Genomic DNA, 16,307 nt, shown 5'->3' on the forward strand with positions numbered 1-16,307 from the left:
CATAACCGCAAAGATACTTGGTAACCATGGAAACATAACAACGACGCCATTTCCTCATATTCTGTCATATACTTCAGCGCTCCACGATTGTGTTCTGTTTGCAAATCATGTTAACGTCTGACTGCAATGTTAATGTCAGTGTTTATGTGAATCATTGTGAATGATCTCATTTGGTAACTGGGCGCAAACTTCTGTGTTTATGTTACGGCTATGCTTAATTTTCATTGTGAATGAGTCTTTAGGGAACTACAAATTTTATTTTCGTATCTGCACATCTATTATCAGACAGTACATCTCACTTGACGATATGTGCTAGGGGAAGAACAATGCTGTTTGTTAACATCTAAAGTTTGATTAATATAATATGTTACTAGTCAGCGATGTATGCAATGGAGGGGGAAAGGAACTGGGCACCCTACCCCATTATCTCCTGGCCTAGTTGCCTCATAAGTGATGCCTTCTTGGTAGGCCTGTAACTTGAGATTCAGACCGTCTTTGGACAATTGACTAAACAACGAAAGTAGCTTCAGCGTGCGAAACGTCATGAATATCTGTTACTGAAGTACTTTCATCGGTGGGGAAAAGTCAAAACTGAATCAGTCCTCACGAACAGACAGAGGTGGATGAAGGTACGCAGGAAGTGGCTGAGAATTTGCTGAGTTGCTGTGAGAGCGGACGTTGTTTGAAGCGTGAAAATCGCTGATAGCTGCTCTGTCACCACCAGCGTGGAAGAAATCCAGCAGAACGGGGGAATGCAACGAAATTTGAGTGTCGTGGCAAGAAACATGATCGCCAGTGGAATTAGTTCAAGTCCACTCCAGCGGAAACGACGAACACTTCTGACGCACTACCCTTTGGCCACAGGATACGTCCGCAAACTCATCTTGTGGAGATTACTCATAGATGAATGAGAGATGACGTCTTTTAATATATTACGATTTTTGGAATAATTAAAAATAGGAAGAAAATCAAATATAAAATGGTCCTTTGTCACATCTTACTCAAAATTAATAACTTTGTTATTTTTTACTTATTTAACGACGCTGTATCAACTACTGGGTTAATTAGCGCCGATGGATTTGGTGATAGCGAGATGGTATTTAGCGAGATGAGGCCGAGGATTCGCCGTAGATTACCTGACATTCACCTTACGGTTGGGAAAACCTCGGAAAAAACCCAACCAGGTAATCGGCCCAAGCGGGAATCGAATCCACGCCCGAGCTCAACTCCGGATCGGCAGACAAACGCGCTACCGCCTGAGCTACGCCGATGACTATAGTCCCGTCGCTCTAATTTCCGGCAGCCAATCGCGTTGCAGGTCGGCTACATTTAAATGTGTGCGTCTTGTGATTCGCTGATTCATTTCTTAAGGCTCGATAAATAATATAATCGCCCGCCATTTTAGCTCTTTCGTTGGCGTTCGCAGAAAGCACACGAAGACGTTATTTGCCGCTCAATTATTTGCTGAATTACATTGCGTTTGATTTATTATCATAGGAGCTACGACATGATAATGTTTAACGGTGTGGCAAATAGATTCCTCGTAGGGTAGTTCGGCAACGTAAGAACAAAAATGGCGAACGATTCTACCTACCTAGACTTTATAGAGCCTTCACTTTCTAAGACGTAAGCAAAGAGGCGGAGTCACGCCGGAAATAACAGCGTCAGGACTACTGTTTACAGGGTGGAAGGGGACTGATGCACCAAAATTTGAAAGGTGTTTCTGTCTAGGTACATGTTAAACGTAACAAAACTTTTATTACACGTTTCCTTCGATGAAGCACCGTTAAGCGGGGAGAAAATAGTTCTTCCCAATGCAAATCTGGCTTTCAGGTACAGCTCCCTGTGAAGCAAATTTGAATAATTTCAAGGGAAAAATTGTGTGCCCCGTTTTTTTTTTACAAAATATCCCATGTTTTAGTGAGGTATTTTTCAAATGTACCTGTTTTCAAATAAAATGAGAACCCTAATATAGAGTGTTAGTTGGGAAACCTGAGGGGAAAAAGACCGTTTGGGTAGGCCGAGACGTAGATGGGAGGATAATATTAAAATGGATTTGAGGGAGGTGGGATATGATGATAGAGACTGGATTAATCTTGCACAGGATAGGGACCGATGGCGGGCTTATGTGAGGGCGGCAATGAACCTCCGGGTTCTCTAAAAGCCATTTGTAAGTAAGGTGATCATGGCGTTAAGTTCTCGTGAAGAATCTTCAGTCGATATTTGCACGTACTCTGGAAGCTTGGCCTTCTCTATTAATAAAAATGTGTTCAGGTATCACCACAGTCTAGTATATACAGTCGCGAAGCTCAATACGTAGTAAATATGCAAACATTAGATAGTTGCTTACCACTAGGATCGCTAATATCGCCTCATTACAGGCAATGCAAAATAGAACCGTCACAGTCTATTGTTTCTAGCATCCTCAAAACTCAAGCTTCGTGACTGTATCACCACAGTCTACTATATACAGTCGCGAAGCTCAATATGTAGTAAAAATGCAAACATGGGTAGTTGCCCACCACTAGGATCGCCACGATCGCCTCATCATCGCAGATCTCTCTCCTAGCAGACAACAAAATATGTTACACTTTCGTTGTCGTGTTCTTTTTGAAAAATTAACACCTTCCTTCCATTATTGAAATATTAAATGCATGAAGTTAATTTAGTATTTTAATGAAGTATATTAAATTCCACCATAAACTCGAAGATACTTGCAAGAAATAAGTAATATAATTTTTGTTTGTGCAAAACGAACTGAAATTTACTATAATATCTTCACTCATTCTAGATTATAACGATAATTAACTATGAAACCAATAAATATTAATTTGCATTTCCCTTTACAACAATAATAATGGAAATATGAATAAATGGAGTAACTTAAGCGTACCGGTACTTGTAGTGTATGCTTACGTAGTTAACAAAGTGGGATGAGGTTAAGCACACCAGAATTGGAAATAAAATGTGATCAATAAATTTTATTGTAACACTTTTTTTTACGTCTCTAGTAAAGCAACGAATAAAAATAACAAAATTAACAGCTATAATTAAAAACACATCCTTTGAAAAAAATAGGCCTAAACAATAATAATCCCACCAGAATTGAAAATAAAACGTGATCAATAAATTTCATTAAAACAAACTTAATTTTTCTACGTCTTTAGTAAAATAACACATAAAAATAATAAGAAAAGTAATAGCTACAATTAAAAATATATCCTCTGAAAAAAAAAGTAGACCTAACCTTTATTTCTCTGGAAATTTAGCAGCCTAAGTGACAGAACTTTAACCGGTATGTAATGTCCTTTCGGTTAGACTGAAACATTTCATTGTGAAATTTAAGGATATAATGTATTCTAACAGTCACAAAGAACTTCAAAATTAAGAGTTTTGTTTCTGCACACCATTCCTGTGGAAACCCAGGAACCTTTCTGAATCTTTTGGAAATCGGACGAAGGATAACTCTGGTCTCTTTCTCTTACTGTTGCTACAATTTATAGCACTACAAACGTCTCCTCCTTGTCCCATATTATTATTCCAATTATTGTATTTTAGCCATTAACATTTTCATTACAACCAATAACGAACATTTCACAAGCATCAATGTGAAATACGCAACGAGCTAGCTCTCGATAGAAATACGACACAGTCCAAAGTCGACCATGGACAGTCTATTGTTTCTAGTTGCTAACCGCTTGGAGCGCTTTATCACGAGATTTGCAAAAAAAAAAACACCTCAAGCTTCGCGACTATATAGTAGACTGTGGTATCACTATGAGCTGCGGGAAATTACCTCCAGTTTAGAGACGATTTGCTTCTCTTCCCTGTAAAATAATGTTAATGTATATCGAGTTTTGCGTGGGCAAGCACGTGGTGTTCGTTACCGATGCATGCGCTATGGGCTGCAACCCACGCTACGCTGTCCTGGCCAGACACAATCATACCGGGCCGTACGAGGAAAGTCAGCTAGAGTGACTCATGGCTCAATCGATAAGAGTGATAACAGCCGTGACGACATTCTACTCTAATTTGAAGGAAACACATAGACCTATAAGCGTGGTATCTGTAGTGCGAACTTCTCGTAGAGACAATAACTGTACCAGGAACACAATACCTCACGCAGATAATAATACTAGTAACAGACTACAGTCCCTAATCGCGATTATCGACTTAATTGCGATTATTGTTGTAGTGTATACACATCTGCAGTGTTGCCAACTGAAGTGTACGGAAAGTCGTCAAATAGTAGTTCCAAAGTCGCTAGATTCCTTATTTTCAATAAAGAAATATTTATTTCTTTCTCTACTGGGTGCTGAAAAAGTCGCTAAATCCCTGTTTGAGCAATAGAAAAGTTAAAGAATTTGTCGCCGAAAAAGTTTTGAATGTCACCAGATTTAAAGACAATCGCTAAATTGGCAACACTATACATGATTATCCTCTCGGATACAATCTTGTTTCCAGAACTAGATAATCGTACTGAAGCAAGGCCCAGTGGACGAAGATTAGATTTGAGTAATCTTTGGTTTTCGGTTTGTATCTAATACGCCATGACCGTGCTTTTAGAATTATGAAATAATAAAATAAATCTTGTTTTCGAACGACCTTGGTATTTGTTGTTATGTTGGCTGCCGCTGTGAAATTTTGTATTGTATGACAGAAAAAAGAAAACGGAGTAGATGTCTAGAAAATGGCATTTGGTTGCTATTAGAAGTGAGGGAGAAAATTTAATGTAGATTTGAGAAGAATAAAAAGAAATCCATGAACGAATGGCGGACGAATTATTCATTTATATGTATATATATAAGGTAACAGAAGACAGCTGAAAAATTTATTGCAATAAATCTTCGATTAATTAATTCCATTTGCAATTGATAGTCTAAACGATTCACACATCAATATTGACATATTGATTTATTGATATAGTTCACAAGTACAAAACTTAATAATATAACAAAAGATCTATAAACAAATGTAGTTCTACATACTAAATATACAATTTCCTAGACTCATTATTTTATTGCAAATCTCAATAATCTATTGGTTCAAACTTGCACTTACGTCTGGTTCACACATCAATATGTCAATGAGTTGTTTGAAATTGTAATGAATAATATGTCATTACAGAGAATTGGATTCATTTGGAAATTAATACCACAGTTAACTCAAGTACTTGAGAATTAAGATTGTTAAACTAATTATTATTTCTTTCTTTATACTCCACATATTTAATCATTCATTTGTCAGCGAATAAAATAAGCTCCTTATGTCACATTCATTTGTTTCCCCTTTGTTTTATCACGGCTGGCTGGATTCGAAACTACTTAGTTTTAAGCATTTCAAGCTCACAGATGTTTCGCGCTAAAAATCTTTTGATTGTTGCGATCGGTGTCTCTTGTGATCTATACTAATAATAAATCTGTAGCCGAAATATTTCTGGTAATTTTCGATTTTCCAAAAATAATTGGCCCTAACATATATAATTAACCGCCCCGAAACCGAAAATAGCTTTTTTTGAAATTTTTGTTTGTCTGTCTGTCTGCCTGTCTGTCTGGATGTTTGTTACCTTTTCACGTGATAATGGCTGAACCGATTTATATGAAAATTGGAATATAAATTAAGTTCGTTGTAACTTAGATGTTAGGCTATATGGCATTCAAAATATTTTATTTAAAAGGTGGGTTATAAGGGGGCCTGAATTAAATCGAAATATCTCCCTTATTATTAATTTTCATGAAAAATATTACATAACAAAAGTTTCTTTAAAAATAATTTCCGATAAGTTTTATTCCACGCAAAACTTTGATAGGACTGATATTTAATGAGATAAATGAGTTTCAAAATTACAATAACAACGCCATCTAAGGCGGTGTAATGAAATAAAAAACAAATGACTTTGTCTATAAGGGGCCTTGGACAACAACAATCGAAAGCTATGAAACATAGCCTACAGAAAATGTTTCTGTGTTTGTATGAAGTAATATCGTAAGCTAAATTAACCGATTTGTATAATTAATTATTAATTCACCATTGGAAAGTGTAGTTTCTCTAGATGGACATAATTCTACGATGTTATTACAGTAACTTCTGAGTGAATCGAGGACAGGTAAGATTAAAATAGCTTCTTATGCACAGAAAACTTGATAGGCATTCGTTTCCTGTATTTCCTAAAATAATTTTTATGACAAATGAGTGGTCTCTGGATCAAAATGATCGCATTTTAATTTTTTTAATACAATTTAAGTAACATAATAAACGATTTATCCTTCTATCAAACACGAATGTTCCCTGGATCAAACGTCCTATTTTAATTATGTAATTACTTTATATTTATTTCTAACGGGTGCAGCGGAGCGCACGGGTACGGCTAGTATATAATAATTTGGATGCAATTTAAATTAAGTAACATATTAAACGATTTATCCTTCTATCAAACACGAATGTTCCCTGGATCAGATGTCCTATTTTAAGTATGTAATTACTTTATATTTATTTCTAACGGGTGCAGCGGAGCGCACGGGTACGGCTAGTTAATTAATAAGCTAAAGGATTGAATAGATAAGTAGGTCTAATAAAGATGCAGTAAATATATATATACATGGGCCCTAATTCAAAACACTTAACCGGACAGTTAGAATTTTATAGGTTTTAGGTTCTGGAATAAGACTTTTTAGGTACAAAAAATTAAGCTTTGTAGATGTTATTAAATTTCTGTAATATGTCTATCAGAACTTGAAACATAAGAAATTTGAAGTTTTAGGAATAGAGTAGATTCGAACACAGAAATGTTGGTCTTAATTATTACGAAGCAGGAGAGAGACGAAGTCGGTAGAATTTCAATTCTGTTTACACCTCCATAGGATACATGTAACACGTAGTTTATCGTCAACCTCAATCCAGTGTTATCGACGTGGCGAGTTGTACACGCCCCCACTTTCATCGATAAATAAAACAGAGAAAGAGAATATGCCCTTGTTTCTCTCATAGCAGTTTTGTACATCAAGGTTTGAACAATAAGGCATCAATTTTTACAGTGAATAAAATCAGAACTTATCATCCTCGTTTTACCTTAGAGAAAAAGCTAGTGATGAGGTAGTTTCGGTGATTTCAGAAGTGAAAATGGTTGAATTTGTAAGGATTTTTTTTTTTTTTTTTTTGGAGATGAATTTGAGAAGTTAAGGATCTTATAAAGAAATATGTGAAGAAAAGTAAATTGTTTGGAAATGTAATGTGAAGAATGCAAAACTTGTATTAATTCAGTAAACACTGAAAAATAGTGAAGAACAACAAATAACAATGAAATAAACACAGTTTCCATAATGTTACTTCGTTTCTACGATCGCCATTACGCTAGCCAGTACTGACAACATCACTAAACAAAAGTCACCAGATTTTGAAAATCCTGTACATATTCGTATAATATGCAAGGCATTACAAAAACCTAACCTAACGTGAGTGTACACTAGCGTGAAAGTTTCGTAATGTCACCGAAGTTATGTTGGTGTGACTGGTAAGACCGTTGAAGGTGCATAAGCGAAGTAGGAAGGGATCTACCTCAGCGCTAGTTTAACCGAGACAAATTTTATGACTACCGTTCGTTTTAGTTCTTAATCTTATCTTCTCTGTAGTTATGGAATACTCGTTGTTACGGCTCGCCCCCCCCCTTCAGGTTATTTGCCAGTTTACAGATTTAAACCTCGTTAATTTTATTTACTAACGTACTATTGCCAGTGGCGGCTGGTTGACTGAGGCAAGTGAGGCCGGGCCTCAGTCACTTGGCTTAACTGAAATCAAATTTTGTGTTTTCATATAATGTATTAGTTATTTGAAAGAAAGCATATATCGCTGTAGAAGCATTTGAAAATTTTGATGTATATAGACCTGTTTTTCAGTAAAATTTGTTCCTGAGGCCGGGATCGCTCGTGCCGGGTCTGGCTTGTGATGTATATAGACCTGTTTTGCAGTAAAATTTGTACCTGAGGCCAGAATCGTTCGTGCCGGGTCTCGCTTAATGCATTTCATGTCCTTTCGCGGGCTTTGAGTTTGCGCTTAAAACGTTGTAGCTGAGGCACAATTCGTCTGGCCTGGTCAGATTTCACTCGTCCCATCCATGGGCCGGCCTCAAGGGTAGAGTGGGGTGGGAATAGCAGTGGTGACTTGTCTTCCTAACTAGGCCATAAATAACAAAATTCCAGCTCTTTGGCAGGCAGCCCACTCGATTCTCTCCCCTTATGTCTCAGTTTATGACATATAAGCGAGGGTGTAGTATAGTAGTGAATGTGGGCCAATGTTGTTATGTATTTCGGGAAAATATAAACAGAAACAAATGAGAGAAGTAATGCTGGTGCAGTTAATTCATTGTTAGAGTGTCCTTTTTGAGAAGAAATAATGCTGAAAGAAAGGAAGTTTTAAATAAAGAGAGAGACTACCGAGATACCTACGACATCGCTGATAATTTTTCTCACACATAATCTTAAAACGCGAGTTACTATTGCATCCTGGTATGGGTAACATAAATGGTTATGTGGTAATGTGATGCAAAATAAACTTCTCTTGGCCTTGTTTGTTGCTGTCAAAGAAAAAAAATAAAAAGAAAAGAAAGAAAGGGGAATTTCAACACATAATTTGGGTCGCTTCATCACACTGAAACAATCACTGAAGCTCAAAGCATAACAGCTTATTTGGTGAGTGAAATTATTATTTTTCATTGATAATAATAAGAATAGACTAATAAGAATAATAATACAGTAATAATGATAATAATATAATAACAATAATAATTAATATCATAAACAAACATTTCCTATCGGAGGCAATTAAACTAGTTGCATCTGGCCTCACCGAGGATTTCGATCACCGGCCGCTACTGACTGTTGCAGTAATTATTTGTCGAAGTTCAGTTTATTTATAATTAAGGCTATAAATTGATATCTACACGAGGCTTGTTTTGATATAGGCCTACAGCATCAGATATTGCAGCAGTGTTTTATTTTTAGTGTAATTTGACTTGATTCGTTTTTTAATGTGTTGCCTATACCGTGTGTTTTTCTGAGTATACATACTAGGTTCAAAAAGTTCCCGGAATTTGCTAGCATCATAGAAACAACGTACCTTAAACACTATTCTACAGCATTTCCTTCAAAATAGTTGCCTTCCGCAACAACACACTTTTGCCAACGCGTGTAGAGTTCCTGGAAGCAGGCCTGGAAGCCATTTTGTGAAACCCGTCTTAGTGCTCTCGTCGCGTTTGCGATAACCTCTTCAGCATTGAATCTCCGTCCTTTCAGATGACTTTTCAGACGGGGAAACAGAAAGTAATCAGGTGGTGAGAGATCAGGAGAGTATGGTGGGTGATCCAAAGCAGTTATGTTGTGCCTGGCAAGAAAATTCTTTACAATAATTGCGCGATGAGCAGGTGCATTGTCATGCATAAGGAACCAGTTGTTTTCTACCCACTTTTCTGGACGTTTCCTTCTCACTGCGTCCCAGAGGCGACGGAGGGTTTCTACGTACAATTCTTTCGTTACAGTACGACCTTCTGGAATGAACTCATGGTGCATGAGACCCTGAGAGTCGAAGAAAACTTCCAACATAACATTGCTTTAAGTGTGCTTAAATGCGACAGGCTCATGTTAGTAGATTTACTGGCATGAAAAAGAACTCCTGCGGGACAAAATTCCGGCACATCCGGCGATGCTGATATAACCTCTGCAGTTGCGAGCGTCGTTAAATAAAACATAACATTTAAAATAACTTTGCCTTTGGAAGTGTCCCTAGGAAATTTTTGCTTCCGAGGAGATGTTTTCGATTTCCACTCAGATGACTGTCGTTTAGGGACTGGGTCGTACAAGTAGCACCAGTTTCATTTTGTTTAAGAAATCACCATCTTCATCAGCCATACTGATCATGTCCCCAGCAAAACACAGAACTTGATGTTTGTACTTTGCTCTGTGGACATAATTACAAAATGCGACGAACAAACGAAACACTATGATAAACAATTGCCTACAACTCAAAACCAATAATTGCCATTATCAACAAACTTTAAGGAAATGACATCATGAATGTTACCAACAAAAGAAATGTATAATATCCCTTGTTATATATTAATACGAAAAATGGTAGTAAAATTCCGGGAACTTTTTGAACCTAGTAGTAGGATAGAGGGATTTAACATTGCCATAAGAAACTTAACGTATAAAAACAATGAACAAATAACTTAATCAGTGAGTCATGTTTAGAAATTAGCAGGCTTTGACAATTTGTGAAACAAGAGAACATTAGACATTGTCTTAGCAACCATAAATGATGTGTTTACCTATAAAAGTCGGAGACTATCTGCATACACATAATTTTATTATAATTTTTGTTGCAGTTTTCTTTAACAGTTGTTTTATTTTGTGGTTTCAGCAGCCTACCTGGAGACTGTGGGGAGAGGAGAGGGTGGACGGAGCGGTCTATACTGTGTACCTCAAGAAGGTTCGATACCACCGCCCTACCAAGAGCGTGTCGTCGGTGAGTGCCTGCCTTCACTACTAAATTCCTTTGCATGACTTCCTGCGAAAATGTGATCTACGTCGTACACTTACAGCCATAGATCTCTACCCTGAATGGGAGGATACTAGGCAAAATTACTTAAACGTCGCTCTCCACTTCTTAGAATCTGTTCCTTCTATAATAAACTGAGCAATATTGACATCTTTCAGGATAGAACCACACTCTTGAGAGAAATAAATACCGGTAGCGTTCAAAACACTCCACAAGAATTATTCTAATAAATAGGTCTTAACTGGTTTGCATATTGTATTTTTGGTCTTCTTTCTTAAATTATTTCATATCAATTATTATTACTAACTCACTCCTAATTCTGACTTAACGTAGGTCTAGTCCCTCATCAGTTATTGTATTATTGTTACTAATCTGTGACTAGTTATTTGCATTTCATCACTAATATAATCTAAGTTTTCTTCATACTGTAAATACTTTTGTTTTTGTTTACCGAGATTTACATATAATATTTGCTTGATATCTTTTGTTGAGTAATATTGGATTGTAACTGTTTAAGTTTAAATACCATTATTATACAGAGTGATTTATATAGAACGAACACATTTCTTTCATTAATTGTTTCAAACCGAATTGTGCTAGCGACAACTTATTATACCTAAAATGTAGAGGAATTTTGGGAGATTATTTACCTCTATAGCAAATGTTGAAAATGTCCTCCATCCTGCATAAGGCACAACTCAACACGTCGTTCCATGTTACTGGCCACTCGTTGGAGGATTCTGTTGTCAATAGCTTGAATCTCCTGTGTGATGTTGTGCTTCAGATCGTCCAATGTCTGTCTCTCTGACACATTGAGTAGGTGTACCCTGTCTCCTGCGACAAACGTCTTAATGATTTTTTGGGTGACTGCTCCAGTCGTGCTCTTACGTCAACAACCGTGGGAAGCCTAGATGAACGATGCTTGCCCTTTTCACTCACCAGAGATCCAGTTATTTCCAATTTGTTTACCAGTCCCAGTATTGTGTTTCTTTTGGGAGGATTGCGAACACCAAATTCTCTCTGGTATGCCCTTTGAGTAGCTGTAATTGAATTCGTAATCCAGTATTGCTTCACAAGGAAGAGTCGTTGATTTAATGTGTACTGCACTTTAACGTTGACACAAAATGTCGAAAACAGCTGCCAACAATAGGAATAAAACATAAACATCTGCGCATCTAGTGCTGCCAACAATAGGAATAAAACATAAACATCTGCGCATCTAGTGCTGCCAACAATAGGAATAAAACATAAACATCTGCGCATCTAGTGACAAGGAATCGAAACTCCAGAACATTCTGCTTAATTTGGTGCTAAAATTGGATCACTGAATGAATTTCCAACGGATTAATTAAAGAAAGAAATGTGTCAGTTCTATATAAATAATTCTGTATGTATTACTACTGTTATTTTCATTTTATCTACTCTGTAATTACATTGTTGAGTGGATTAAATAAATAAATAAATAAATAAATAAATAAATAAATAAATAAATAAATAAACAACTTCAGACATCAGACGATAAACATAGATCTGTGTTAGAAGGGGAGAAATCTAAATTTTCCTGCTAGGAAAGAAACCTGAATACGCTGGATTTGTAGATACGAAAGCTGTAATCTTTTGTAATTTGAAAAATCCGTTGCGCGACAGCCCATGAAGGGCCAAAACCGATCAGCCTTATGCTATCCTCACGTCCACATGCCTTAGAAGAGGTGAACGATCATCCAACCGAAGTTATGTGGTGAGCACGATCCCCCAACCGTTATACATAGCTGGTTTTCATAACGTGATTTCGCTAAGTTTACCTATCGTAGCTAGCTTCATAAATTCATTAAGATGCTGGGTGGGCACTGGTCCCACACTGGCCGAAATATTAAGAGGAAGTTCCTTCCCTGTGACGATTCGAACCAGCGCGCATTCCGTAACACGAGTTCAGACATAATGCCTTACACGACGTGGGACCATTTGTAATTATATATATATATATATATATATATATATATATATATATAGTTGATTCATACCTTTAATCGTTTGTTATATTATGCCTACACCTGGATATGTTAGAAATAGCCTGAATGTAGTTGTGGTTTGTGAAAATAAAATTGCGGTGAAGTTAATGTAAATATACAAGGTCCTTACAAAAACGCACTCTATTTTTAATTCAAATACCGTTCTATACATTGCACCTACAGTGTGTTTAACAATTCACAATACAAACCGAGATAATTTGAGAGGCCAAATGAAACATTTTTTATCGAAACAACATGAGGTCGGCGACGCATTGCTATCCCTCCTCGCGACGGCCAATTTGTCGCGATTTTGGTGTCATGTGACGTCATAGACATAGGCATTTTTTTCATATCAATATTTTCAATATATGCTCCTCCTGCATTTGAAACCCTTCGCAAAAGTCTTCTCAAGCTATTATTCGAGCTAAAGTTTCTGCGAAGATGCCCTCCACTGCATGTATGTTAATGTTTTGACGTCAATACAGCTTGTTAGGAGTATAATTGGTGAGAAAAATGTAATCTTTTAGCGTAACACTAAGTTCAAAGAGTATTTGCTAGAAGTTGCACATGCCGAAGTGTACGCGTGCTGCTATCTGTGGACAGTTGCGTGATGTACTTGCAAATGTATAAGCGTTATTTATACTTCATTTACAAAAGAAAACCTCAATCATGTCTTTAATAACAAAGTAAAATCAAATATAATAAATATCGATGTTATGTTAATAATTCCAGATATATTTTTGTGGACTGGTATAAAATAAAGTATAAAAAACAAGGAAAATAATAATTAAAATGAAGTTTTGTACTTGAAGTAAATAACCTCATAGATCAAGCCGAGATCTTTGATTCGTTAGCAATGCATGTTGTTGTGCAGGACTCTGACGACGAGATCTCCCACCTGGAGTGGGAAACTGTGCGCGTGCGGTTCGTGAAGGCGGGCACCCTCGAGAAGTTGGTGGAAAGTCTGGCAACCGACGATGGTGAGCTGGAGTCCACGTACATCAACGTGTTCCTCACCACGTACCGCACGTTCGCCACCGCCAAGCAAGTCCTGACGCTGCTCCTAGATAGGTGAGTGCAGCATACTACTCTTTTAGGGTAGGCAACTTACACATTTCTGTACTTCCTATCGAAAATGAACTGTATGCAATCACAACGTTTATCATCGTCAGTTAACGATATCGTTAGTGGTGCCAATACTGTGGTCTTCATTATCGTGGTTATTCTCGTTATTACAGTAGTCATCAGCATTATAGTCGTCACTGTCATAGTAGGAATTATCATTGTAATAGTCATCGTCATCGTCACTTGTAGTTGTCAGTAGTCATCGTCACGTATAGTTGTCATAGTAGTCATCGTCGTCATCGGCACTGTACTAAGCATTTCCGCCATCGCCACTATACTACTCATTCTCGTCATCGTAGTCATTGACACTATTGGAAGTCATTATAGCCTTCATCATTATAGCAATCTTCGTCGACATCACTCTAGCCTTCACTGTCACCGATACTAGCCATCGTCATCGTCACTGTAATATAGTCATCCTCGTTACTAGTAGTCATCCTAGTCATGGTCACTGCAGTAGTCATCTTAGACATCGTCACTGTAGTAGTCATCGTCACTAGTAGTCATCCTCGTCATTGTCACTGTAGTAGTAATCCTTGTCATCGTCACTGTAGTAGTCATCCTAGTCATCGTCACTAGTAATCCTTGTCATCGTTACTGTAGTAGTCATCCTCGTCATCGTCACTGTAGTAGTCATCCTCGTCATCGTCACTGTAGTAGTCATCCTCGTCATCGTCACTGTAGTAGTCATTCTAGTCATTGTCACTATAGTAATCCTTGTCATCGTGACTAGTAGTCATTTTAGTCATCGTCACTGTAGTAGTCATCCTCGTCATCGTCACTGTAGTAGTCATCCTCGTCATTGTCACTGTAGTAGTCATCCTCGTCATTGTCACTGTAGTAGTCATCCTAGTCATTGTCACTGTAGTAGTCATCCTCGTCATCGTGACTAGTAATCCTCGTCATCGTCACTAGTAGTCATCCTCGTCATCGTCACTGTAGTAGTCATCGTCACTGTAGTAGTCATTTTAGTCATCGTCACTGTAGTAGTCATCCTCATCATCGTTACTGTAGTAGTCATCCTCGTCATCGTTACTGTAGTAGTCATCCTATTCATCGTCACTGTAGTAGTCATCCTAATCATCGTCACTGTCATCCTAGTCATTGTCACTGTAGTAGTCATCCTCGTCACTGTAGTAGTCATCCTAGTCATTGTCACTGTAGTAGTCATCGTCACTGTAGTAGTCATCCTCGTCATTGTGACTGTAGTAATCCTTGTCATCGTCACTGTAGTAGTCATCCTCGTCATCGTGACTGTAGTAATCCTTGTCATCGTCACTGTAGTAGTCATCCTCGTCATCGTCACTGTAGTAATCCTAGTCATCGTCACTGTAGTAGTCATCCTCGTCACTGTAGTAGTCATCCTAGTCAAGTAGTCATCGTCACTGTCATCCTAGTCATCGTCACAGTAGTAGTTATCCTCGTCATCGTCACTGTAGTAGTCATCCTATTCATCGTTACTGTAGTAGTAATCCTAGTCATCGTCACTGTAGTCATCCTAGTCGTAACTAGTCATCCTAGTTATCGTCACTGTAGTAGTCATTTTAGTCATCGTCACTGTAGTCATCCTAGTCATCGTCACTGTAGTAGTCATCCTCATCGTCACCAGTCATCCTAGTCATCGTCACTGTAGTAGTCATCCTCACCGTCACCAGTCATCCTAGTCATCGTCACTGTAGTAGTCATTCTCGTTATCGTCACTAGTAGTCATTCTCGTCATTGTCACTAGTAGTCATCCTAGGCATCGTCACTGTAGTAGTCATTGTTCTCATGGTCACTGTTGTAGTCATCCTTGTCATAGTCACTAGTAGTCATCATCGTCATTGTCACTGTAATAGTCATTCTCGTCATCGTCACTGTAGTAGTCATTCTCGTCATCGTCACTGTAGTAGTCATTCTCGTCATCGTCACTAGTAGTCATTTTCGTCACTACTAGTCATTTTCGTCACTACTAGTCATCCTAGTCATCGTCACTGTAGTAGTCATTGTCATCGTCACTGTTGTAGTCATCCTCGCCATCGTCACTGTAGTAGTCATCCTCGTCATCGTCACTGAAGTAGTCATTTTTGTCATCACTGTAGTAGTCATTCTCGTCATCGTCGCTGTAGTAATCTTCGTCGCTAGTAGTAATCTTAGTCATCGTCACTAAAAAGTCATCCTATTCATTGTGGTAGTCGTCGTCATTGTATAGTCATCGTCATAGTCTTGTACGTAGTCATCGTCAATCATCGCATTCGTTATCTAGATTTTATATGGGACATGTAGCCTGTTGCCGTTCTATAGGCCGAATGTAATCGCTTCAGATGTGGATCTTTTAATGGTCCGTGTTGTAAGACTTAACAAGATGTTTTGTCCGTCTGAAGTCAGGTGTTCTATCGATGTGGTTTTCCCAGATATTGTTGTATATGCAATGAGGATAGCAGTGATTGGTTTTACTTTAAATTCCTTTAGAATGTCGTCATTTCTGTTTATATTTGGAATTACGCAGCCTGCTGTTGTACTTGTACGTCTATGATTCCCATTGTTTTATAATGTTCTCGTACAAAAATAACAACGAAACTCGTTTTGCTCATTCCCTAAAAATTGACACATGCCACAAAGTATAAGCTTGTTTCATAATATATT

At 37.7% G+C, this 16,307-nt stretch overlaps 1 protein-coding gene across 3 annotated transcripts in view; it reads left to right on the forward strand.

The window, feature by feature from the left end:
• Positions 1–16,307, forward strand: part of Rgl (Ral guanine nucleotide dissociation stimulator-like) — a 184,141-nt gene that overhangs the window by 139,851 nt on the left and 27,983 nt on the right. For 2 of the 3 annotated variants that reach the window (XM_069842490.1, XM_069842489.1), the window contains exons 2-3: positions 10,411–10,515; positions 13,432–13,628. In XM_069842490.1, the coding sequence (XP_069698591.1) occupies positions 10,411–10,515; positions 13,432–13,628 (302 nt within the window). The remainder of the gene's footprint in view (positions 1–10,410; positions 10,516–13,431; positions 13,629–16,307) is intronic. The other variant, XM_069842491.1, reaches the window with a different exon arrangement.

The sequence above is a fragment of the Periplaneta americana genome, chromosome 12 (assembly GCF_040183065.1).
Source record: "Periplaneta americana isolate PAMFEO1 chromosome 12, P.americana_PAMFEO1_priV1, whole genome shotgun sequence".
Classification (NCBI taxonomy): Eukaryota; Metazoa; Arthropoda; class Insecta; order Blattodea; family Blattidae; genus Periplaneta; species Periplaneta americana.